General features: G+C 46.8%; 1 protein-coding gene across 4 annotated transcripts; it reads right to left on the minus strand.

Moving 5' to 3' along the window:
• katnip (katanin interacting protein) lies at nt 1-27,617 on the minus strand. Of its 4 annotated transcripts, none has more exons than XM_029246685.1 (29): nt 27,318-27,617; nt 26,768-26,808; nt 25,517-25,608; nt 24,465-24,637; nt 24,056-24,168; nt 23,855-23,956; nt 23,616-23,747; nt 23,271-23,514; nt 23,011-23,142; nt 22,663-22,817; nt 21,447-21,538; nt 20,560-20,656; nt 18,307-18,513; nt 18,023-18,160; nt 15,757-16,465; nt 12,177-12,920; nt 9,429-9,637; nt 9,261-9,339; nt 8,986-9,163; nt 8,249-8,414; nt 6,995-7,164; nt 6,104-6,168; nt 5,894-6,004; nt 4,575-4,714; nt 4,388-4,489; nt 4,135-4,295; nt 3,715-3,741; nt 2,218-2,303; nt 1-1,404 (listed from the first exon to the last, which is right to left on the minus strand). In XM_029246685.1, exons 1-29 carry the CDS (start codon nt 27,322-27,324, stop codon nt 1,346-1,348), a joined length of 4,731 nt encoding a protein of 1,576 aa, XP_029102518.1. In that variant the 5' UTR covers nt 27,325-27,617; the 3' UTR covers nt 1-1,345. The 4 variants fall into 4 exon arrangements, with proteins under 4 accessions (XP_029102518.1, XP_029102517.1, XP_029102520.1 ...); XM_029246684.1 differs by having other exon boundaries at nt 18,307-18,516; XM_029246687.1 differs by lacking the exon at nt 26,768-26,808 and having other exon boundaries at nt 18,307-18,516; nt 27,318-27,616.
• Nucleotides 27,618-27,689: the final 72 nt, after the last annotated feature.

Raw genomic sequence — 27,689 nt, forward strand, 5'->3', positions numbered from 1 at the left:
TTTAGAAGCATTCTCACTTTACAGTCTGTTTTCCCCCCCAAGTGCCTAAAACTTTTGCACAGTCCTGTGTAACTAAATGAAAAGTTCCCCTCTTATCTAGCCACAATAATGAGGTGAAATCATCATAAAGTACATGCAACATAAATGTTACCATAAGGGAGTTGGGTTCTTATCTGAGCAATTTCTTCTACAACCTTTGTATTGCATTAGTGTACGCATTTCAGCTGTCATGAGTCTGTACCATATCTTTTACAATGAGGTATATTTTTACCATTTGCATATTTTATAGTATTGATGAGTCTAAGTTTGACTAGTATGTATTATAACATGAAAATGAGCAGCTATGACTGCATCTTTATATTACTAATGTAAATACGAAGCCACGCTCCAGCCAAAAACCCCAAAAGCCGTTTGCGAACTAAGGGTTAAACGGTTCTTTCGCAACAAGTGCTGCTTCTGACTATTTGAGGACCTTTAATTGACAGCTGATATAATCTTTAACACGACTTTTCTACCGTCTTGGTTTAACATTGCACCACTACTGTTAAGAGTCGCAGATAGCAAAAAAACAGAGTAATTCACTACAGAAGAGAACGATGTTTTAACAGCATGAAACAACGGCCTTCCGGAACCTCCCAAAATATGACATACGTTAAGGTCACTTAAAATGGGATCCGCAGCTGCTGTCGTGAAGCCTCAAATAACTTCCAGGTTCTGGAGATGTACTCGTACCCCAGAGTAACTGCTGTGGATTTATCACTAGCAGCACAGGTTAAAGGGGGCATGACAGGTGCAATAAAAAAAAAAAAAAAAAAAAGAAATTACACATCATCTGACATGACTGCAGCCTTTATAACCGCTGGGCGGCAAGCAGCACATTTATCTTCATATTTATCGTAATTAATTCGGCCAAAGCATTGGATTTTGCGGCAGTTATTAAATACGTCTATCACATTTCTTTCTCTCGTAAGACACAGTTATTGTGAAATATGTACGCAGGTCTCGGTCCGGGAATATCCAAGGCTCTCCGTTAAATGCCACGAGCGGCATCAAAAAAAAAAAAAAGAAAAGCGTGTCCTTGGACGACTGGAAACTGATCGCCGAATCTGAGATCCAAAGGTACATGCGAGAGGAAGGTCAAAGCCGCAGCTAAAAACCGACCCACGCTTCCTATTCTGCTGAAATTTCTGCAAAACAGCTGGATACACATTAGAACGCTAATATATAACACTGTGAGGGGTGAAGGTGCCATGATTCCGGGGGACTCGATACTCCGGTGTGAGATGCACCTGGAATGTGTGGTTCCGAGCTCTTTCCCAAAGTCGCCGCGGCGGTCGCCGGGCTCTCAGTAGCGCCGTTTTCCCAGCGGTCCTCTGTCCGTCATGCACGTTTTTGGGCGCAGTGCTGCATCAACAGAGAGAAGCAAAATAAACACGAGCGGGAGAACGAGTAAAGGCATTCCTCGACTTACGACAACGTAACTAACGGTCTTCAGAACTGATTATTATCCTGTTATTACGGGGGTCCCTCACGTTTGGTCCTAAAGTCTTGACGACATCGAGGACGTCGGCCGGCCGTCCTGCCGCGAGGCACCGTGGTACTTTATCGACTCTTACTGCATCCTTCAGCGACTGCTTTTTATTTATTAAACCGTTTGATCTAACGAACGCTTCGTTTGTCATTCAGAAAATGGAAAGTAAAAGAAAAGAGTTAGGAATGTGAAAGTGAAAGTAAGAGTGAGGTATGAAAATAAAGTATACTGTAGTGTATTTCTATCGGTACCATATATTAGTACGATGCGTGAAATTAGAGGAAACAATAAAACAAAGACCTGTTACACAATGTAACATTCAGAAACTGTTTACATGTCCTTATGGTTTATATATTGGTAGAGCAGCTGCACTTGGACTCTGGCAGCTGATAATGTAGTGGTAGGACCCAAAGGTCGCAGGTTCAAAAACCTCCTCCAGCTGTAGCACCCTTGAGCAAGGTACTTAAATCGCTCCAGTAAAATTACCCAGCTGTGTCAACGAGCAAATAATTATAAGCAGATGGGACATTGTAAACTGTTTTGGAGAAAAGTGTGATAAACGATGTAAACGTGATGACAAAGTGGGCTTACGATGAGGTCGTTGGAACCGAACCCCGTCACAGGTCAAGGACCAACTCGTGAGCGAGTTTCTACTCAAAGTGTTGCACCGAGGGCTTGTACGCTACCTGGGTCTGCAGTCGGCTTCTTCTTGGCGTGTTGCACTATTTGGTTTTCGTTCGTCATCTTTACGTCCTGGTCCTCCACATGGTTGCTACAACACAAAAGCAATAACGGGACAATAATCATTGCTGCTCATCTGAAGAGAGGGGTGTTGGGGTGATGACAGCTGGCGTGCTACACTGAAGACAACCACAAGACCAGGACATGGTGAGAGATCCAGGCCTCCCGCAGTGCAGGTACAAGGTTTATAAGTACTGGAGATTCACCAGGCCTGAATTCCACGCCACCAGACCAACAAAATTAATCACATGATGACAGCAGACCTGGAGTTCAAACAGATGAGCAAAGGAAGTGCACTCAAAAAACTGACACAGTGGTTATGCTATGATTTTAAATTACACTGGGCCCTCAACTTACGAACAGCCAGGACTGGAAAGTCTGTAACTCACTTTGTTCTTAACTCAAAAGTCACTTTTATCATGTATCAGTCGATAAAAGCTGAATAATACATGTTTGGCCTCTTTTTCCCCTCCGAACAACAACAAAAAAATGTTCCTAGGGTTTGTTTATTTAAAAAAAAAAACAAAAAAAAAAAAAACAAAAAACTTTGGCACGATACACCCAACGACATGACATGGCGCTTTTACTACTTTTTTTTTTTACCTTCAAAATTGCAGATGACAAAAATGCGTCATCTCCACCACCTCCCGATTCCTCACGAGTGTTCAGCAGCTGTAAGCTTACTTTATCATCTAACCAACCAATAAAACCTGAACGAAACAGACATCCCTTGATTATTTTTCTTACGGGTAAGCTTATGTAAATATCTTGGATTATCGCTACAGGAAATAAACAAAATTTTAATGTCCAGCTGCATTAAAACTAATTAAAAATTGCTGAAAACATATTCTCTCCAAAAACCCCTACTCGATGGAGACCGGTGATCGACTCATCCCGTAAACATATGCAAAATTCGTCATCCTATTACTGATCATCGAAATCAGGAATGCCAGGAGAAGCTGTAAACACGGTAAATGTGTGAAAGCGCATGGAATGAAGGCGGTTCTGCACTCTTTCTTTCTATGCCAGAGTGTGTTTTGCTGCCAACTAATGGCGGCGAGGAGAAATGCGCGTAATTTTCACCCCGCAACAGGCAAGTTTTACGAAACGGAACGGGGCAGAAAATGCAATTAAAGATCGATGAATAAACTGGGAAATGTTTGTATCTTGGAAAATTTGCAACTCAAAATGTTCGTAACACGAGGTACCAGTGTACTCTTTTTTTTTAAGTGAACAAGCAGCTTTTCCAGTGGGGTGGAGGCGGGGCTCTGACACCAGACCAGCAATATTTCTGGAAAACCCTGAGCAGGTTGTGTACAGGAAGGCACGGAGGGCTGACGGAGCTGGACAAGGAACAGGGGATCCTGGCAGACACAATGGGCTTTTGGACACGAGTCATGGAGGGACAAGAAGAAGGCGTCTCTAGGCAGTTCTCTACTCACTGTTCTTGGTTCCGGCTGCGTTGAGGGCTGGAGTGGAGAAAACACAGGCTGGTTCAACACAAACCGCGGGATGTAACATAGTGTTGAGACCTGCTGCCTTTGGACTCCGAAGAGCCAGGTTCGAATCCCACCTCCAGCTGTAGTACCCTTGAGCAACGTACTTACCCAATAGTGAAAATTACCCAGCTGTATAAATGGGTAAATAACTGTAAATACCTTAACGTTATAAGTGGCTTTGGAGAAATGAGTTCGAGAAATAAGTTAATATAAATATATTAAGCTAAATAAATACATGTAAATATAATGATAGAGCAATGGTGGCCATGACCGGTCAGATGCTCTCCAGCATGGTTTGCTCTTACGGTATGCTGCAATGGCCAACCGTACACACCGCTGCCCAGACACACACACACACTGTACCTGATAATGGTTTTCCTCTCGCGGTGTGCAATCTTGGCATTGTCGGTGAACAGGATGGTGTGGTAGGGCACTACCGGGTCACAGGTGGGCAAGATCCCCCGGGCCGCGTGACTAACGCAGTCTAGAATGCCGTTGTACACCAGCAGGTCATCGACCAGCAGCTGAGAGACAGGAACACGTACACGGGTTTCGGAATCCGGCCCATAAAGAAAGGGGCTGCATGCCGCCAAACACCGAAAGGAGGAGGGCCTACCCCAAATTCCTTCACTCCCCGCTGCGGGGTTTTGGCGTAGTTCCACAGTTTGATCATGGACACCGTGACGGGCTGGTCAAATATCACGTACACCCGATTCACCTGTTCAGAGATCAAACGAAACACCGGTACCGCACACGCGCTTCAAGTTTTACCGCAGTCCGACTGGCGGGACCACGCCACTCACGATGCCTGGCAGGACCGGGGCCAGCCACATGTGCCTGCCGTCGTGCGTGTTGTTCACCCCGTCCACCAGCTTGTCCGGAGTGCGCATGTCTCCGCTGACGCTGTCGAGAACGTTTACGCTATCCGGGAAGGCAGCGATGTCTACGAGCACAGTTAAGTGTCTCTCTGGGCTGCAGCGGAGTTCAAAATTCGATTATTTTACGAGAACCGTTTTAACGCTAATTACGCAACGCAACAAAATTTTTCATAGTTTTCATAATAGTTCTTAGCTATGTCGATTTTTGCGTTGATTACGATTAGTTAAAGTTCACCGATTACAAAAATATCACTAGTTCTTCTAGTGTCACTTTTAGTTTGGTATTTTACCATCACTGGAAGATTCTAGAAAGTATCAGAACACTCCAGAAAGCATGAGACCCTGGAATATTTTTCGGGACACTGACATGAAGTACGAATTAATGCCAAAAGTATGTTTAATGTAACAAAATGGAATGGAAAATTGGGGGGGGGGGGGGCATTGAATTGTTGAATTTAGTGGGGAAAAAAATTAAACCCCATTACACGATGTAGCATTCATGCATGTTCATTGTTTATATAACGTTATGATTTATTAGGGACATTCCACTATGTCGACATTTCACAGCGCTCCACTATTACACAACTGTAACACCAAGTTTATTATGCTTACATTATTATGTTAGAAAAAAATGTCCTTATGAAAACGTAAAGGGAAAAGTTGAGTTTTATTAAGAGCTACTGGGGTAGTTTTACATCACCAAACTGGTGCGTTACGGATATTGTTCTCGTCATTAAAAATAAGCTTAATGACAATTTCCACGGACATGAGGGGACAGCAGGAAAAGATTATTTTTAACAGCTCGTCCGTCCGCTGTTGAAGGAACACGTGTGCGGTACAACATAAACGGAATGTTTAAGTGGAAAACGGAAATGTAACCCAGCCCGCCACGCGTGGTTTGTATATGGCTGGAGTGAGCGCTCAGAGTGTGCCGTATTGTACCGTTAGTTACCGGAGTTCGTTACCCTCAATACTCTACACATCAACACTGAACACAAGGATGAGTTCAGAGAACAAATCACAGCATTTCACTAAGTGAAAGATGATGGAATTTTTAACAGCATCCTCAACACATATTCAAGCTGAATTAATCTCAACAACAACAACAATAATAATAATAATAATAATAAGAAGAAGAAATAAACCCACATGGACTAGACACCCATCTAGTGGGTGCGTGATTGTGCAACAAAAACCGTGCCGATGAGTCGGGACGCCCCCCGTGGCAGAGGCGTAAAGGATACTGTTGTCGGTGAGGGGGATCCGCTCGTCGCTCTGATCGTAGAACTCGAGGCCGTTGAGTCCGACGTAGTACGGGTCGCTCCACGTCGTGAGCAGCTGCAGCTGGAAGATGACTGTCGGAGGTGTTAAGGAGAAGAGAGGACAGGCGGCGGCAGGGAGCCTTGCCCACCAGTTCCGGTCTCACCGCGGTCCTATGCGGTCCCAAAGGATACATCCGCAGGGCATGAGCGGGGCCTCGTAGTCCATGCTCGCCTGCTCCACCTTCTGCGATCCAGCTCTACGGGACAAAGGAAGAGTCCAGCGGGGCGGCGCTGCTCTCATTCCATACTCGAATATAATGTCGCAAATTTTATGTCGATTTTTTTCATTTTCCATTTTCTCCTGATCTCGTCATAAATCGATTTTATCACAAGTCGCAACTCCCATCCATCCATCCATCCATCCATCCCATGTCTCGCACCACCATCACAAACCCCCTTGTACTGTACTGTATGAAGCAGCAGGCTATATTAACTTGCAAGAATGTGACATTACGTAACGCGAGAGTTACAGGAAATTGGTGAAAATGGGAAATTTTCACTAATTCACACATCAATCAAACACTATATATATAATAAATAATATATAATAAATAATAATAAATACAGCATATTTCCATGAGGCAGTAGTATTTTCACTTTCATTTCTGCATGTTTTCTTTTGCTTTTTCTTTTCTGCACCACTCATACCTTTGCTTGCTAGCTATTTTAAATAAAACGTAATTTAAACGGAATCACAAACGAATCATTATGCAAATAATATTTTCCTAAGTACAACTTTCTCTGATATGTACGTCGCTTTGGAGAAAAGCGTCTGCCAAATGAATAAATGTAAACGTAAAACACGATGGCTGATGGACACACAGACCGAGTCAAAGAAGCAAGAGAAATATGGTGTCGACCGCCGGTCATCGGAACTCATACAAGATAATGAAGTCGATGGGACGGCTGTCCTGAGTCCGGAAGGTTGGAAATCATGCGTCGTAACTTGAGAACCACATGTATTCAAGTGTACGTTAGCAAAATCACTCAACTCTCACACACACATACGGCTGCGTTACTGACTTGTGTGTGTGCAGGGACTCTGGCGGTTTGCTGCTGCTGGAATGCAGGTAATCAATGAAGAGGATCTCCTGGGCAAAGTCGAAGTGGCAGTTCCCCGGCCCCTTGCGGATGAGGAACCCCGCGGGCGGAGAGATGACCGTGTCGTCCACGGACACGTGGATCACCTTCACCTGCGCAAAAACACACTGTTAGAAACCCAGGTTCCCGCAAGTACCATCTACCCCAAATAAACGGGATAATAAACATGGAAGCCAGAGTGTCGCGGTTAGCGCTGCCCTCACGGGACCCGAAGGTCACAGGTTCGAATCCCAGCTCCAGCTGCAGTACCCTTGAACAAGGTACTTACCTTAAATTGCTCCATTAAAATTACCCAGCTGTATAAATGGGTAAAAAAACTGTACGTTCCTTAACACCGGAAGTCACTTTAGAGAAAAGCGTTCGGATAATAAATAAATAAATAATAAAAAGGAGCTTCCATGACATAAATACCTATCCTATCATAAAAAAATCCTTATGTGACCAAATGGAAATAACTGTCTTAATATTACACACAATGAAAGAGAGTGACGTGACTTCATACCTGAGTGATGTTATAAAAATGTCAAAGTTGCAAAGGCAACGAAGGATAGTTTGCAAAGAAAAAAATAAGGTGGAAATAAGCTGGAATACATTTATTTAAAAAAATAAGGATAGAAGAGAGAAACTACAAGCCATCGTGCACATTAAATGCGGAGAGGAGCACTAAATTTACGGCGAGTTCCCGTTCGGCTGGTCCTACTATCGGAAAATATTTCTGCGCAACCTTCGAGAATGAAGAAAACTGCAGAAACTCGAACTTGTGGCGATCAACCGAAGGTGAAAGGTGTTTCCTTCTCAGCATGAGGGGAAATGTAAAGGAAGCAGAGAAAGAGAGCAGCGCATTTGAAAAAAGCGAGAATTTAAAATTGTCTCCTGAACAATTTATCATAGCAGTTTTTCATAATATAGTTTTAGTAAAATAATATTATTGAAACCAGTAACTGTTGCTTTTGTTACAAATTTGATTATGTTATTGTCATGCATACATTTACATATTTTTTCATTAGTATTTTAATTCATTTTCAGTGTGTCATTTTTGCTCGGGAACCAAAGAATTTTTTTCTACAGAAGAAATAATAGTGAATCAATTTCCTCGCAACGAATATTCGCCTACTGGGGTGATTTCATGAGACGTTAACCTGGTCGCGGTTCGGGGGGTATCCGATCCGTTCTTACCCCTCTGTACGTGTCTTCGGGGGATTTGTTGTAGTTCCAGACGCGCAGCCCGGCCACGGTCCGGGGCTTCTCGAAGCACACGGTGAGAAGGTGCGCGCGGCCCCGCTCGAAAGGGATCAGCCACATGTGCTCGTCCTCCGTGGTGATGTTGCGTCCGTCGATGAGCCTGTTAGAGGACACGCCCGTTGGACGAAGACCGCATCAATACAGAGGGCTGTCTGCCGCCTGGCCCAAGTATTGGCCTTTTAAATTAAAATATATATATTTTTTTTATATAGAAATAGAACTACATACAATTTTTTACATATAGAATTTATTTATATATTATATAAATTAAATACATATTATAGTTGTATATAGTATTTATACATTTCTTATATAAACACAGTTATATTTATTATATATGTTTACACACAGTATATATCTATCTATATCTATATATGTACACACACACACACACAAAAGTTTAATAACTTTTTTATTGAGCTGATGCCTTTCTTCAAGGCAATTTCAGTCTTCAGTTACTAACAATGATTTACCCATTCATACAGCTGGGTAATTTTTACCGTATCAGTTCAGGGTAAGTACGTTGCTCAAGGGTACTGCAGCAGGAGATGGGGTTCAAACCTGGGTCCTTCGTGTACAAGGTGGCAGCTCTAATCGCTACGCCACCTGCTGCCCTTACAGAATTCATCTCCAAAGAGTACTCGAGGGAGCACGAAAAGGAGGAAACCCACTTGTCCAGGGTGCGAGAGTCACGGCCGTATTCGGGGAGATCGTTCAGGTCTCGAGGAGAGGCGTGCATCATGCTCGCGTCCAGGGGCAGGCTCTGCCCCTCCTTCCCCACCACCTCCAGGCCGGTCATGCCCAGGTAGTGGGAGTCGCCCCAGGTCGCGGTCATGTTTATCTTAAGGTCTGAGGAGGGGATAAGAAGAGACGGCATCCGGTAGAAACACAACAGCTCGCACCTTTCTTCTGAGACACAGGGAGAAACGTGTACCGGGGTACTCACACTTTCCCGTGTACATCCCGAGGACCTGCTCTGCTGCGGCTTCAGACAGCGTGCAAACGGCAGCGGGCCGCGAGTTCTCCTGGAAAGAGCCGAGGATAAGTACGCAGGGAAAGACGGGCCAACGAAAGGATGGACTGCGAGGGACCGTCGTGGGAGCTGCTGCCCTACCTGTGGCACATCCTCCCTGAACCCGGCCTGCGTGAAAGGCCTCTCGTCACCTTCGCCGTCGGCGGTGCGGGGCCGCTGCAGTTCTTCCTCGTACACCCGCGCCTCGGGACCCTCCTCCTCGCCGTCAAATGTGTCGTCGAAGCGGGACACGGCCTCGAGGATGTCGTCGTCCGTCGTGAACAGGATGGTGTCTCCGAACTGCTCCAGGGCTGTCGGAGAGGAGGGGTCGAACCGGAGGGGTGAGGGGTGCAGTTCCCTCAAAGTTCGAGTCCTGAACTCGGGTGTAAATGCAGGAAGCAGCAGGTGGCACAGCGCTTGGAGCTGCTTGTTCTCGCAGGACTTTAAATGCCACCTCTTGCAGAAGTATCTTTCATCAATGGATTTACCCGGAATTGACACGGTAAAAATTAACCAGCTGAATCGTCATCAATAAAAATGATAATAATGATGCATCCCTCAATTTACAGGATTAATCTGTTACTGAAAGTAGTGCAGATACCTAAATTTCATATTGAAATAATGCATGCCAAGTCCATCATAAAACCCCAAATAAATTTCTAAAAAAAACCCCCCCCCAAAAAAAAAATCACAATAATACAATAACACCTATGTAACCATCAACTTATGATTTCAGTATAAAACACATTTACACACATAATGCTCTGGGATACTTCATACTTCTTAAATTGATCCACTCAACATGTGCCGTTCATTGTGAACAACTTTCTAAAACTGCACACTGCTGCTGAAATGCACATACGCCCCCGAAAAACCATCAGCTGAACTTTTCCTACCAATTTCCAATTTCTCCGCTGTCTTCGCAATCATTCCGTTAAATAACACACCCAAGATACCTGACAGACACACACACACACACACACACACACATTTTCAGAACCACTTGTCCCTTATGGGGTCACGGGGAACCGGAGCCTACCTGGCAACACAGGGCGTAAGGCCGGAGGGGGAAGGGACACACCCAGGACGGGACGCCAGTCCGCCGCAAGGCACCCCAAGCGGGACTCGAACCCCAGACCCACCGGAGAGCAGGACTGCGGCCCAACCCACTGCGCCACTGCACCCCTCCTACCTGACAGACATTGCTGTGGAATTCTACACATTTCCCATAGTGCCCCGCTCTTAACGAAACACCGACACTCTCAACACACCAACGGTTGGAGAGATCTGCATCAGCTACAATACATCACTGCTCTTCCGATTCACTCGGGCTACTTTCAAGTTTTTAAACGCGATTCTATTAAACTTTAATGAATTTCTTTTGCTCTATAAATCGAAAATTCGGTATGAAAAGCCATGATCCATTACAGCAATATTTTGGAAAGCGTGTAAATGGAGGGATGTCAGTATAACAATGAATCTATCGTGTGGTTGACGTGATGTTATACAGACATTGAGGAATTGTTGTGATTGTTTGAGACTCAATGACAGGTTGTTCTTCTCCCATGTTGCCTTTCTACTAAGCGTGTTGTCGGGAGTCGATTACACGCGTGTGCGGTTGTGTTACCCGCTGTATCTTTGTCGGGACCATGCAAAGGACATTCGTGGAAGCAAAATGACCTTGCAATGGGAAAAAATTCTGCTGTACAGGCAGTCCCCAGGTTACGAACGAGTTCCGTGTCCTCAGTCTAAGTCAGATTCTGACGCAAGTCGGAACAGTTAGGTATAATGGGTATCTAATGTCAAGTTTGTCAAATGTTTGACTTAGTGTATTGTATATCATGCACATTTCTATGCACAAAAAGCATTAAAGAAACACTTTGGATACACTAAGACATCTTTCATATAACAATACAGTAATAATGATACAATGTAATGATAACAATAAATGTAACTACAGCATTTATAATAGAGAGAAACATAGAAAGAGATGATAAACGTTACTACTCTCATGATGAACAGAGGACACGGAGGAGGCTGCACCCAAGTGCAGGATCGTTCATTCAGAATCAAAGCAAATTAATAGTCTGTCGATCGGCGAATTGAAGAGGCGAGGATCCAAAAGCGTGATTGAGGGACAAGGCGGGTGGTTGTTATTAAGGTTATTAATGGACTGGGAAACGGTGAGGGACAGGACTTCTGCAATTGGGGGGCGGGGGTGGGGACGGAGAGAGAGTGTGCAAAACATAAAAGAAACTTTATTATTTCCAATTTAGTCTCAGTTGTGATCGTTTTCCTATTTTTGGATGCATCACCATCACTTGCACCACATTTACGCTTTGGTGCCACAGTTAGGAGGGTAAAAACAAAAAATTTAAAGCCAAATAGAATAACACATGAGACGCTTAACAGCAACGTGGTCCGACCGAAAAGAACAAACTTAGTCCTAACTCGGGCCCACGCGTCCCGACCACGAGCCAACAGACCGCTGTAGACGCGCAACGTTTTGATGTGCGTCGCAAAGCGGCGCCCGTTTGTTATTACGAATCATTCTGTGCAACTTAAATTTTCTATGTAACAGGCTTTATCATCAAGTTTTTATTTCATTGTTACTAAAGAGTGACAAAAAAATTAACTTCCGCTCAGTAAGGGGGCGGTTCATAACTACGGGTCGTACGCAAGTCGGACGTTCGTAACTCAGGGACTGCCTGTACTCGGTTTATAAGACTGTTGCATGTAGTGTAGAGACTTTTCAGTGCTCAGGACCTCACCGTGTAGAACAACACCATGGATTAATCTTGCTTTTAGTCAGGAGATATGACTTTTCTCGGTAAGACAAAGCAAACATACCTCCGGAGAGGGTCCCAGATGCTTTGGCAATCTCCCCCCTGAAGATGCACCTCCCATCCAATAGCATCTCCGCCTCCTTGACTCCGCGGAAGGAGTGGATGCGGGACTTGTTGTAGTTCCAGATCCGGATCATGGCTACTTGGCATGGGCTGTGGAAGTCAACAAAGATGACATGGGGGCGCCCAGGCGTGAATGGGGCCAGCCAGAGGTGCATGTCGTCTTGCGTGCGGTTGACGCCATCAATGAGGTTGGTGACCACGCGTGGATCTTTGCCATAAGCGGGGAGGATGTTGATGTCGGGAGGGTCGGCGCGGATGCTGGCCGGTACAACAGGCTCCCCGCTGGAGCTGAAGATCTCCAGGCCATTGAGGCCCACATAGTGGCGATCACCCCACGTGGACAAGATGTTGATGACCAGGTGTTGGCCCTGAGGAAGGACGGGGATCTCGAATTCTTCGTCACGCTCCGCCTCACCCAGGATGTCATCATCCGGCTCCTCGCCGGGCTCCTCTTGCGTGCCGCGTGGACCCTTATCGCAGGCCCCCGGCTCGAAGCGGCTCTGGCGCTGCAGGAACTCGTCGAAGATGTCCCCCTCGAAGCCCATGTTGGAGATGCGCCCACGCTGACACTGCTTGAACTTGGTGAGTGAATCCCAGGACTCCATAAGCGTGTCATCCTGCTCGCTATGCGAGCGGAAACGTGGGGTGCGCTCCTGTCTGCTACCACCAGGGGGCGATGGCTCTTCTGCAGAAACAGAGAGATGGTCACGATCGCACCTTGGGCCGGAACTGAACTCCACTGCCTTTCTTCCTTAATGGATCACGAAAGAGAAACATTTTTAATGTAAGTTCACGGTTTAATTCAAAAACATGAAACTGCCGAAAAAATTTTGCAGGATTAAGTTACTGGAAGGGACTTCTGGTCTTTTGCGGAAGTGTACACTCACACACACACACGCAGAGCTTATAATCACCAGTTTGTTGGAATTCACCTGAATCCCGTTGAGTCAGAAGTTTGAGTACACTTGCCGCAAAAAAATTTTAACTGACAGCATTTCAAGTGTCCGGCAGTTACTTTCTCAACCACACAGTTCCCGCACGACTTCAAAGTGTGTGTCAGGTCACATCTCACTGGTGAACAAAAGTGTGCCTAAATGGGCGTAACCCCAACGTACTGGTGTGCTTCTGAAGCACGCTGATCGCCATGCCGTTTGAGATTGCCATGTGTCAGCAGCAAAGAAGCCCCGTGTCATCACACTGCCACCTCCATGCCGGATGGAGAGGCCCACACAGGCACATCTCCACTTATTTATATTTACTTCATCTTTGGATCCAAATATTACAAATTTTGACTCATTGTTCTACAACATTGACTCTCACTCCTCAAAGGTTCAGGAAATCTGGGTTTCAAGGATATGTACCATAGTACGATAACTGCCCCAGCTCAGACCAGACTGCCTAGCAACACATAGGCAACATATGCAACATATGCAGTACCGCCAATCACTGCTTATTTTTATTGCCTTTTACTCCTCACTTTTTTGGTTTATTGCATTTTTTTTTTTTTTTTTTTTTAAAAACTTAACCCTTTGTGGACTATCCAGGACTGTACATATTGTGCTAATCTCCACTTATATTTGCTGCTACTATTTATTATGTATTTTACCTGCTGTTTACTCTATGGTCTGTGGTACTGTATGCTCTGTACTTTTATGTTGCATTACACTTTGAGAGTCATAAAAACCACATATCCGTATACTTGTGTAATGCCAATAAAGGGGAATTGAGCTGAATGTACTCAAACCTGTGACTGGTACTGTACATATTCCCACAGCAAAACTGGGGGTTATTGCATGTGAGGCTAATTCATTTAAGGTCATCGTTTTCTATCTTATTTTATTCATCTACACTTTGCCACGGAAATACTGGGGGTAGCAGATAGAGCTGCTGCCTTTGGGCTCTTAGGTCACAGGTTTGAATGCCACCTCCTGCTGTAGTAGCCTTGAGCAAGGAACTTACCCTGAATTGTACAGTAAATATCACCCTGCTGTAGGAACGGGTAAATTGCTGTCAGTAGTTTAACACTATAATCTTCTTTGGAGGAAAAACAGGAGAAAAATTAATAAATGTAAATGTAACCAGCTAAATGTAAAACATGCATTTCCTTTGGGTTTTTTTAAACCGCGGTGTACCTGTACTGGTCTGGGCCCCGTGTTCTGGTCAGACGGGAAATAAGCTACCGAACGCACAGATAAGTTGGCTGAAAGTGGCTTTGACCCGCATTTTACTACTGAAGCAAATTCCCCTGCGATGAAGACAAAGCTGAAAATTAACTACTAGAAAGACGCCTGCGTCTGGCCGTCCGCGCTCTAATAATCCTGCTTTATCCTCCCGACTGCAGAGTCAGGATGCGAGACAAGCTGTCCGCAACACACAGACTCAAGAGTTTTAAAATGTACCGCACATTGAGACATGTGCATCCAAAAGAACCCGTAATATTATCAAGCCATCAATACAGTCAATATGTACAGTCGATGCAGTCAATATATTTGGTCCAAGTAGCCGAATCCAAAAAAATTTTTAAAGCAGGGGAACTTCACAGCAAACACATAATTTCTTAATCTTCTATAAATTAAATCATGATTAATCTTTAATTTGTGTACACATGACGACAGATACACGCAGAGGCAGAACACGGCTGGAATCGTACGTAAGGTAAAAATACACTGCTTTCTTGCATTATGAACATTACAGAAGTGAACTTTTAGGAAATATGGACTCAAACGAAAGAAGCGTTTATTCATTCAGTGTTAAACGTTACAATTATTTACCCTCAGTTACTCCAGGAAAATTACCCAGCTGTATAAATGGGTAAATATCTTGCTCAATGGTACTACAGCTGGAGATCGAACCCGCGACCCTTGGATCCAGAGGCAGTGGCTCTATCCACTACACTAGCAGCTGTCCTATAATTCAACTCACTTGCACAGTGTTGACACCTAACTTGATCAACAGCAAGACAAAAGGGAAAAAATTATGCTTAGAGAAATATTTCATATGCATAATTTGTCCTAGTACTATGATTTGCTCTGGTTTCCTCCCACAGTCCAAAGACATGCTGTTCAGGTTCCCCCATAGTGTGTGTGTGACAGAGAGAGTGTGTGTGTTCCACTGATGTATGGATGAGTGACCCAGTGTAAGTAGTGTATCTAGCAGTGTAAGTCACCACGGTGAATAAGGTGTGTGGGCTGATAACACTACATAGAGTTCATTGGGAGTCGCTTTGGAGAAAAGCATCTGCTACATAAATAAATGTAATTTTACACAAATGACTCGCTTCTTTCAACAAAGGAGCAAAGAGTTCATTTCAACCCAGTTATAAGCCAACGTGCTGCTGGTACGACAGCGTAAACAAAGCCTACTGATCCCACGTGCCCCAGTTCCTGATCCTATAACAATGGTGACATTAACAAGCTCAACAAATAATAAACAGCTCAACGACAGGTAACATGAAAGCAAAAACCAAGAGAGGCCCAGCACCACCTGCCACACAGAAAACATGGTAAAACCGCAATTTTTACCTCGCCTGAGCAAATCTGCGATGCCATCGTCGTGGGACTCGGGTTGTTTCGTGTGTTTTGCGGACCCCCTCCTGCCGCTGACGGGGCGTTCCACTCTCACGCAGAACTCCTCCAGGAAGTCGCCGCCCAGGTCCAGGGAGTCGGAGCTGAAATCCGAGGAGTGGCGCCTCGGTGCGCCGTTGTGGGTCCGGGATCCCTTTGCCGAGGTGCCGGGTGGCACCGACGGTTTGGACTCGGCGTGTAGTTCCGTCGAGAGCCAGGGGGGCCTCTCTTTCCCGGCCGCCAGGCCATCCTGGACCACTCTGCTCAGGGGCTGCAGCCACGGGGGCGTCGGGGAGGGGGACTCGGACGTCCCCCGAGGAGCCCGCTCCTGGGGCGTCTTCGGCGCCGGGTCCTCATCAGCCGAGGGGTCGTCGGCCGTCTCAAAAGAGTCCCTCTGCATGGGCTGCGGTGAGGAGGGGGCGTTCAGTGCGCCACGCGGGGAGTCCGTGCCAGACAGGCTATCGCCATCGCCGTCCCGGTCCGTGGCGGAAGGACTGAGGCCCGATGACGAGGGCCCGGGGGACACGGACTCCTGGCCGAGGCCCCTGAGCTCGATGGTGGTGCTGTAGTCAAACACCTGGTTCCCGCAGCCTTTGGGAAGCTCGCCGTCGAACACCAGCGTGCTGTTGAGGTAGAGCCTCAGGTGCCGGGCACCGACGTCCAGATCCTTAAAGGAACAGCGCGATCGATTTGTCGTTCCCTCACCCACAAAGAGCTTGGCGTAAAAAAACCTGACATCTCAATGAGTGAACGAAACGTTACATCACAGATGAAAATGGAGAGGAATTATCTTCACCGCCTGTTCGCGCAACAGAATGCGAGACGAGAGCGTCGAGCCCCTCGGTCGGTCGGTCGGTCGGTCGGTCCTGGCCGAGATCCTGGTCTCGGCGCTCGCGCGAACCCGGCCGAAGCCCCCCGGGGTCCGGGCGGCACCTCGCGACCGCACCCGCCGACCGCCGCGACGCTGCACGACGGCAAGGCGTTCTCCCCGCTGACCCAGAGCACAGAGCGACGGCTTTGCACAAGCGCGAGAGGATGAGGCTGCCGTCATCCATCTCTAATCCCGCCGCCTAATCTCCCTCTGTTCTACATTCGCAGCGCCGCGACGCGCCGCCCAGGGCGCCCCCTCGTCCCGCTGCGCCTCCTTCCCTGTCCCACACGCCCCGGCCGAGCCACCCGGGGGCTCTCCGTATGGCGAGATCCTCATTACCGCACAGAACAGTAAAAATAACCCGCCTGACTGCACCGCTCCTGAAAGCCTCATTAAACCACTTAGCAATTGGGGCCTTTTCACCGCCTGACTGATGGAGCATATGTTCTTGTGAAGTAGAGCGGACGCAGTAGATGCTGGACCACGTCTAAACCTAGATACACGCACAAAGGACAGGGTAACGGCGCAGTACACACTTCCGACAGACTACTTCCCACCAGCTGCTCACCCGGTAACAGTCGTGCTGATCTGGAAACAGCCTGCGATGCTTCATATCTTCAATAGCTTTATTTATTCATTCATTTCATAGCTAAACAAAATAAATAAGACAAAAAAAGCAGCATGGGGCCACCTTCACTCAACTCTCAATTCAACCTACGAGACGACCGGCGGAGCCGATACCTACAGGACCTGATCGTTTTTCTCCGCCCCAACCGTGCTGCTAACGCTCTTCCACCTCTGCCCGACTGGTGTTCCCAGTCACACGACGTTCCGAAATCAAAAGGACCTGATGATTTTTGGTTCTGGCGCCAATGTGGTCGAATGACCCCCCCCCACCATCACTCAGGACTGCTGAATCCTGCCAGAAATTGGAGAAGAGTCTCAAGGCTGACCTTTCAGACTGACTTCTCTCCAGATCCATCTCCTCTGTGATTTACATTATTTGTCACAATTACCTTTTGCATTTCCTATCAATTCTATAAGCTACTATTCAAGTCACACTATCGTTAATTTAATGCTGATGTTATTGTACGCTGCTTTTGGAGAAAAGAGTAAATGTAAAGTGAGGATTTGAACCCAAGTCCTTCAGTTCAACATAAACACTACCCGTTGCCCCCTCCACCCGCACCTGCACTACATTAAAAACTTTTAACGCCATTTGCCTGAATTTAGCTCTGCCTTTGTCACAGGAACTGAGAGTATCAAGAGGGGGTATCGTAAGAAACACAAACAAAAGAGCGGAGTCCACCGGAGGAAACCTGTCGCAGGAAAACGAAGGCGAGCTGTACTTACGCCGAGGCTCCTGTTGTAGTTCCAGATTTTGATTTCGGAGATTCCGAAATCAGGCGAGCGCTCCGAGTTGCGGAGGATGAAGTAGAGCTGCACCGGCGCGTGGAAGGGGCAGGACCACATGTGGCGCTCTTTCGTGGTCTGTCCATTCCCACGTCGCAGGACCAAACACACACGGCTTGTTACGATTCGCTCTCGGGTTCGGCCGACGGTGACAGATGAGCACGGCAGACATTTGGTCTCCCGCCGTACACGCGACACTAGCGTATTTAGAGACGAACGCTCACCTGCGTCTTCCCGTTGACCAGCGCTCCCAGGTCGCCCGGTTGGTCGGCGTTCCTAATGTCAATGTCATGGGGCGACACGAAGAGCTTCCGGTTGCGCGGACAGAAGAACTGCATCTCGGTGAGGCCCACCAGCCTGCCGTTGCCCCAGTTGGACAGGATCTCCATGGTGACGTAGAGCGAGGGAACCACCTCCGGAGATGGGCGTCCCTGCTTCGGGCACAAAGAGCACGCCAGTCAGTTGACCTCATTTACGTTTGCATCTCACGTTAAAGACGAGACTGAGACCGCAAGCGTGTTCGGGGCTGGGAACTGTTCGCAAGCCCTCCCAATACGCCGCAATCAATACGCGCCGAATAAAGCACTTGAACGATTCCATTTATACGTCCCGCTTCGTGCGCATCAGACAGCCCAGCGGAATAAAACAAAGGAGGGTGAGCTGCAGCGTAACGGAGGATCGCGTCACGGGAACGTATCGAGAATCGTTTCCACCTCAAAAGCTGATTGTGAATTTCACCGTAAACTTAAAAGATGCCATATGGAAGAGACCAACGCACAAAACAGACGTGTTTGTCAAAATCTGGTCATTTTTAGTTTCAAAAAAAAAAAAAAAAAAAAAATAGAATAATAAACACAAAGCTCTATTTTATAGACAGTTTCTGTAAAAGTCTGGGATACAGCTATAACGAAAAAACTAATACGAAAAAAATATACTGGGCGAAATCACACCTGTACAACTCAGGTGGTGCAAACCCTCCCCCTACAGTGCCCCTTCCAGTTTCTATTCTATCTGGCTGCGTTTTGCTCTAACGGCATAAACCAGATGCGTGCCGTTTTCACTCTGCTACAGCGCAATTTCCGAAAATAAAATGCAAAAGACAACGCAATTAAAAAATAAACTCGAAAATGTTATCGAGAATTTGCCACACGGATGTTTGCGAGGTCCTGCTGCAGCGATTTCCGAAAACAAAACGGTGAGGACGACACCAGTAAGAACAAATAAATAAAATGGGAAATGTTTGCGTCTTTGAAAATTCGTAACACGGACGTTTTTAAGGTACGAGTTTATTCGGAAACATCGTACGAGACGTAGACGTAACTCCCGCTCAAAACATTTCTCCACAAAAGGGGGAAATCAGCGCCGGCAGCTCCTCCACATGCGTGGCTGCTCATGTAAATGAAGCCAACTGTTTTCTCAAGGACGCGGAGACCGGCTGGAACAGCCACATCGACGCCGCGTCCGGCAGCCGGGTAACGCACCGCTACGCGCGAAACAAAGCCCTTTGTGAAAACGTCACGTTCACCCCCTACGTCATCAAACCAAACGCAATTACTAAAAATCACCGCAATCTCAAAAACACAACATTCAACAAAAGCAACAAATCCACTACAAATTTCTCATCAAATGCATCTAATACCTGCAGAACACTCACTATTCTACAAACAAAAAAAGAAAAAAAAAATTAAACAAATCCACGCTAAATACACCTTAGACACAAATCTCGAGCGCAGGGTAAACGCTAAAATACCCGGCAATGAAAGCTACTTCTTTATCGTTATAGTCCAGCCTATGTTCGCTTGGTAAATTTGTGGATGGCAAGTGTTGAAATTCGTTCCGTTTGGAAAAATTAACATTTAATCTGAATAACAAATCAGATGAATTCTGGAAGGTCTCAACACCCTTCTGGATCTTCCTACAGTATTATGTGTTCATACCTGTGAAATATTGAATCCTTTTTTTTTAAGGATTGTGGGTATGTTGGCAATGTGTTTGACCAACCAAAGTGTTCCCATGCATCCCCCCTCCTCGCCTTTCTCCGCTGGTCTCCTATAGCTGCCCGGACCAAACTCGAGACTCTGGTTGCGTTCTACAAATCATAGACCTCATCAATCGCTACACCCCAACCAGACTGCTACGCTCCTCCACCCCTGCCCGCTTGGTGACCCCACACACACACGAGGTCCAAAATCAAAAGCAAGAAGGTTTTAGGTTCTGGCTCCGCTGTGGTGGAATGACCTCCTCCTTTCCTCGAGAACTACCGAATCTCTCGACTTTAAGAAAGGTCTCAAAAACTCTTTCAGACTCGCTTCTCTCCGATCTTAAGCGCTCGAGAAACTTATGCTATGTTGTCTGCTTGATCATTTAAAAATGCATATATATTATGTAACTGTTCTTCTCGGTTCTCCGCGTAACGCTTCCGTCCTTCCCCGACCCCCCCGGGCTGGTCACTCGGTTCGAACCCAAAACGCTCTCACCGATGGGTGGACGCAGCTGGTCCTCGCGGCCTGAGGGGTTTCCACATTACTGTCAGCCTCGATCTTCTCCAGCGCTTTCAGAAGTTTCTTCTGTTGGCTGGGATACAGAGGAGGGGGGAAAAAAATGATTTACGAAATTTCAAAACCGACAAAAAATTATATTATGTATACAGACATCCCTCGATTAAGGCAAATAGACCGTTCTTCAAGCCCTTACACGAGTCAAAAGTTACGCATCTCAGATTCCCCCGCTCCCCACCATTCAACATCATCACGTGCCTTTATACGTGCGGCATCCTTCACTTTCGTATTTATAGTCCATAAGGCTAAACGTGGTTCCCGTGCAATAGACCATAATCGTTGTCCACCTTCATACTTTCTTATTATTTTCAATTTCGTCTCGAAATCGATTACTGTACACTTGTGAGACACTTATCGTTATCCTTCAAGCGCACGTTTACCACCAGGCGTTGTGAATAATGAAAAGGGTAAAAAATGAGGGAAAAAAGCACTACACTAATGAGAGGAGATGTGTTCAAGACTCAAAACACACAGCAACTGGGAAGATTCAGCTTCCCGCCTTGTCTGGTTACACCGACTTGCGCTCAACGTATTTCGTACGTTTTGCGTAAAATAAAAGTGCTATCAGTAAATAATGTGAATGCTGGAGATTTTCTACATAAATCCGGATTTACATAAGTCGAACTGACGTAATACGGGGGTCCCTGTGTGTGTGTGTGTGTCTATATATACATGTATGGTAAAGTGTGTGTGTTTGGATAGAATAATCAATCAACATCAGGTTTGATTTATAAGAATTTATAAGAAGAATCGTAGAAAAGGTGCTGTAAAGGAGGGGTGTATGAGAGCTGCGGGGGGAGGTGCACCTTGGCTCCATCAGCGAGATTCTCTGCATAGCCGTGGTCACCCCGCTCGGCCCATCCGCCTCGGCGCCACCGCTTCCCTGGCACGCTCGCATCTGACAAGGGAAACGGCAGAGGTGCTGATATGAGTGTCGTGCCAGGGCTGCACACCAGCACACGCGCGCACACGTCTCTATTGTGGATTGATGATTTAAAGGTTATGCTACATTGTTAACGCCGGCGTTACATCGGGTGCAGCGTTGGCCCTTTCGAGAAGCAGAAGGAAAAGTCTAAAATTTCTAGAAACAGCTGTGGTGAGACAGACAACTATTACTTGAGTACTACTAGGGTGGCACAGTGGTGCGGCGGGTAGCGACGGTTCCTCATAGATCTGGATTTGGACATGGGACAGCATCGGGCTCACTTTTTGGAGCTTGCATGTTCTCTCGACGTTGATCAAGGTTTCCTCCCGCAGTCCGAAAATGTGTTTCAGCTGAGCCGGTCAATCTTAACTGCCCACAGTGTATGAGTGTGTGTGTGTGTGTGACTGCCCTGCACTGGACTGGCGCCCTACCCCGTTTGGGCTCGACGTTACTGGTTGTCTGACTATCCGGAGAGGTAATTTGCTTAAATTTTCATAGTTGGACAGGAAACTTTCCGATACCCGTCGAATGGACTGGTGGACAACGAGGTAAAATTCAGAGTAAAACAACCACTGCTATAAAGACACCGTGTCACACAGATAATTGTGTCACCCGCGTTTTTATTTCAATATTGTTTTCCTGCAAGAAAGTACCCAAATTTGTCAAAAAACAATGCGGAACAACCCAAATATCTGGCTATTTTATGCTTCCTTTGAAGCGAACCCCCGATTCCTCTCCTCCATTGCAATTAAGAACTTGCCAATAATAAATATTTGTGTTGAGTTCCTGCCCATTAAAGGATACTTTAAACACAGAAATGTACTCATTTTTGTCATTCCCACCTTTTTACAAAATTGGACAGGTTCAGAATTTGACAGCTAAAGGGTAAAATGTACCTGTCCTGGGGACAACCGAGCACAAAAAAATTAGTGTGGAGCCTGACCGAACAACACGGTGACTGATAATTCACGCGTGACCAAATACAACGAGTGAAGGGGTTGCCACCTATTGGTGTCATGCGTTGTTTTCGAACTGATCTCACTCCACAAAGAAGCTTCCAGAGAGACACAAATGTTTGACGATACAATCAGCTGTACCGGTCTGTGATCGGGAGACCGAAGTCCTGCTTGGAGCATGGTGTTCTCTTTATGAAGGGCCTGGAACACCTTGTACGCCGCCTCATCGGGGTCCCTGCCCTCTAAGGGCATCTTTCGAGCAGCAGACAGGGGGCGCTCTAAACGACCCCGAGATCCTGAGAAGGCGGATAAAGACAGATTCATCTCACATAACCAAGCGGATTACGGGGAATGAGAAAAACAGATTTGGATGCAACACAAATGGCATTTTTATGATCAGAATGAAATGATACAAACTGCAATTTGTATCTATAGGCACATTCGAGAGAGGCAGAGAGAGAGCTGTCAGTACGAAGAAGTGGTACCAACGTGGGCTATCTTTTCCTGAGGTAGAGGGCGCTCTGTCGGGAGCTTTGCTTTTCGGCGACACGAGCTTCGTTGGAACGTACGGCTCCACGTTGTCCTTCCTTTTGGCCGACAGGCAGCGTTCGATCTTTTCACCTGCGGGGAGAAACCAAACCGAAGCGACGTAAAGAACACAGGTCGAACACGAGATGAGACACTGCGATTTTTACACGTTCGTTCTCCTTTATCGCCCAAAGAGACATAAAGAGGGTGCAGGCAGTAACCATTAGGGGATGGGCCAAAGTCCAGCACTATGAGTTCTCCTGGGCCGAGGTGGCAGCTGTCAGGGTTGCTGGGCCGTGGGTTGGCCGAGGGGGCTTTCGGAGGCAGGCCGAGCTCCTCCAGGCTCTCGGCGCTCTCGTCCCTCTCGATCTGCTCCTCCACCCACTCCTCCTCAGACTCCTCCCCCGCCGAATCTCGGCTACTACGCCTCACATTGACACTCGCCTCCAGGCTTCGGCGCAGCATCTGGGGGTGGCGGGTGGACCAGCAGTTAGAGCGGTCGCCTCGCCATCTCCCTTCCCTCCTCCCTGTCACCTTCAGCAACTCCGCAGCGAAGTGGTGCGCACCTTGACCTCATTGATATTGAGGAGCACTCTTTCACTGCGTTCCTGGTCACTCTGGCTTCCTCGCCTATCCAGTCGAGCACTGAAGGACCTGGAGGGTGAGCGAGTGTCCCTGCGAGGGGATAAGGCGCCTGGCTGAGGGGGAACAAGAGGAGACATTCACACACTGGCCGCCCCATGCTATTATGCTGCCACCACCACCTGGAGGATGGCCACAGAGCACAGCATGCACTGTCCCCCACCTCCATGCTCACACTTTCGAAGGGTTCGAAGTCCTCAGAGTAGTGGTGCTCTGGGCAAACGCGCACACGATCTCCCTCCTCGGTCTTAATGCGAATAGAAGTCTATGAGGAGAAGAATTCAGACATTACTCATGGTCTCCACAGAACTGGTACAACGAAGACTTTGCTTAGTAAAGGTTTGATGGAAGAATTATGTCCTACCTGAACCCATTCCTTCCTCTGGATCTTCTCGGGGGCCGACTGACTTCTCTCTCTGTGCTCCTTGTCAAGACCTTGCAGAACTTCACCTAGCAGATTGCACCTTCTCGCAGCATCTATTTCACACCATGCAATGACAGTCAAAATTAAAAGTGCGGTCTTCTACGGAAGCAAGATCCAAAAGCCGCATGCGCGCACACACGGAGTCTGGTCAGCCGTAGAAGAAGTCAGACCCCTGTAATAACATGCAACGTCTATTTTCAGCACCGCCACAGCCCGGCTGAACATTACTTATTCATCTCAGCTGCATGTGCATTTATCTGGGGATTACACAGAGAAAACGGTCTCTCGGTTTACAGCCTCTGCGAAGGTTGAGAAGAGCAGAAGAAAGGGAGATGTTTGCCCTGCTCACTTGCGGTTCGTGTGGCAGTCAGCACAGGTGGCGAAGAGGCAAGCTTCCAGGGGGGTCTCCGACTTGGCTTGCTGCATTCTGCATTGGCCCCATTAACATAGATGGAAAAGCCCTGCTCTAAACGCTCCAGCTCAATCTCTCGGAGACTCTTGGCCCTGAGACGCCGCAGGATCCTGGGGATCAAAGGATCAATATGAATTCTGAGTCACGGCACCATGACAGCAATAACAACCGAAGGAAAAGTTTCACAATCCATCAAAGAACTTTGTGTCCAGGCCGGTACTACACGTTTTCCTTTATTTAGGCTATTATTTCTGCACATGTGCTCTCGGGGCAGCTGTAAACATGCAGGGATACATTAAATACTTCTTAAAATCTATGTGCTGATGGTAGTACAGAGCTGCTTCATAGTATGTCCTGTGTCCCATAGTTTTACCACGAAATGATCATTTAATGACAATCAGTGTTTCTCATGTGACATAATGTGTGTGTAATGACCAGTTCCATATGTTGTTTAGAGAAAATTATGTGTGTGGTAGAAACGCACAAGTAGTGCAGGTGTAAAAATAAGTGAAGCCCAAGTTTCATTGCTTAAACCAGGTAGGTGAATAGAATCAGGTGTGTAAATCATAGTCATTTATTCCTTTTATATGTTTATATGAAGACTTAAGATTTGATAAATTTAAGTCCAAGTTGCACTGGTTAAAACAAGTAAGTAAGTATTGTAAGGTGTGTAGATCCTTTGGAAGTCACTTTGGAGAAAAGCATCTGCTAAATAAAGGTAAATCATAATCATTTATGCATTTTATAAGTTTATTTTAATTTTTTTTTTTTTTACAAGAACAATGACCACCCCTATAGAGTTCACATAAAGAAATTTCTACTCTGGGATGATCACATAATGTAAACAGCGGCTGTGACAGCAAAGCGACTCGTGAGACTGTCCTTGTAGCGGAAACCAATCACAGCTGAGGACTTGCACGGACAGACAAGGAGGCGTCTCTTTCAGTAACAGAAGAAGCTCTGAAGAGACGACAAATGTTACGCCTAACCTGTTTTTCTGCTGAACGGCGATTAAATATTCATCGAGCTTCTCCCCGATATCCGCCGGAACGCACTTTCTGCCCTGATCCCCATGACATCCCTTTAAAAGGAACATGCAGAACATGTCAGATGATGGCATTAACAGGAAGACATTAAGAAAAATGTTTTTTTTTATTAAAAAAAAAAGTCCAGTTTGAGGATAGAAAATGACATGTTCATTTCAGAAGGTCATGAAAAATGTCATTTAAAAAAAAAAAGAAAAAAAAACTATGAACATACAATTTCCCACAGCCACAGCTTACACACCTGAGACAAAAAGGGGGGGGGGGGGGGGGGGATGTCCAGAAACCAACACTAATAGAAATATAATGCATAATGCATTTCACTCATAAGACAAAGAAAATACTTAAAGACAAAAAAAAGCCCCTTGGATGGATCCCAGACTAGAGCATATTAAACCAGAGCATGCCCAAGAAGAGAGGGCCATGGAAACATTATTAACATTACCACTGTGTTTCCCCATTGTTTACCAAAAAAATGAGGTATTTTACCATATAAAACACTTAAGGATTTTTAAAAAACACAAGGACAAGTAATAACCAACATGCAGGAAGTTCAGGACAAGTAGGGCCCTCTTACACAGTCTCTGACAGCCGGTCAGAGCATCTGCTGGAGGAGGAGGAGGAAGAAGAAGCGGAGAGGAGAGGAGAGTCACCCCTGGAAAGAAGCGAGGAGGAGGAATAAAGGAAAAGAGAATAAAGAGAGGAGTCGGTTGGATGAGCTTAACAGGTCAGTTCTTTACTGCGCTTTACACGTTTTCCAAAACCTAAACAGAGCTTAGTGGAAATCTTAGAAATATACCCAACAATCTATATTTATTGATTTATACGTTTGCTTTCACACACACACACACACATATATATATATATATATGGCAGGCACAGTTATGGTGATGTTCTTAAATATGTGTCCTCTACAGTGGAAAAAATAAATAACTGGGTCAAGGGAGGATACATGGTAATAAAGACAGACAGACATTGAACAGGAGTCCATGTGCTTCCACAGTCACCGATACACTTCATTGAGGCGGATAGAGAGGATGGAAAGACAGACGGATGGATGGAGAGATGGATGGATGAGTTTAGGGTTAGTGTTAGCATGCATAGCTGGATGGATGGATGGATGGATGGACGGATGAAGAGATGGATAGAGTGACGGATGGACGGATGGATGGATGCCCTCCTCCGCAGTCCTCCCACCTCTCTCTCCACGGCTCTGCTGGGCTCCTTTTCGGACACCCCTGTGTCGTTCACGTGTAAACACGAGAGAGAGAGAGAGAGAGAGAGAGAGAGAGAAAGATACAAAATCAGAGAGACGCGCGCGCCACCGCAGCGCACCGACACGTCAGATCCCCGCCAAGGCACCAGTTTAAATGGCCCGCTGTTCCGCAGCCCGTCCCGCGGACCTAAAGCAGCGGGGCCTCCGAGCTCCGATCAGCCCCGCCGACAAAGCCGCCTCGGCCGCCTCGGGGGGGAGGAAGGGAGCGACCGAGGCCTCGCGCGCACCGCGAGCGCGCGAGAGCGGATCCCCGGCTCGACACGCAGCTACGCGAATCTGCGGGAGACGTCACTTCCACGCGCACGGGGAAGGAGGGAGTGTCGCGTCGGTGTCATACCGAGCGCGTGCACATCAAGGTCTGCTCTTCGAGGACGGCGGGTGGGGTGGGAGGGGGAGCGCAGAAGCTACCGCAAACTGTGATCGATTATTTCAAGCACCCACTGAGGGCGGAGCCGCCTCGTGCCAACTTACAGTCCATGGCATCTCGCTGACTGCGCCGTCAACAGCCCGCCGCGGACATTAACAAACAAACACACGTTCCGCGCTCGCACGCGTCCCCGCTCCGTCGTTGCAGTTTGTGCTCGTTACCAGGGGAGCTGCTGGCCAATCGCGAGAGCCGCACATCGCCGCTCACGTGGACGCCACAAGAAAAACCGACCAATAGGGAGAGCCGCAGTGGGCCGTCACCACGAGAGTTACGTTAACTACGTCCAATAGCGTGAGAAGCACATCGCCGGACATGCTAGTCCTCCCAAAAAAAAACGGACCAATAGCGAGTATCGTACACTGCTCGTTACTAGGAGAGCTGCTGGCCAATAGGGAGACTCGCACTTCACTTAACAC

Source organism: Scleropages formosus, chromosome 20 (assembly GCF_900964775.1).
Source record: "Scleropages formosus chromosome 20, fSclFor1.1, whole genome shotgun sequence".
Taxonomy (NCBI): Eukaryota; Metazoa; Chordata; class Actinopteri; order Osteoglossiformes; family Osteoglossidae; genus Scleropages; species Scleropages formosus.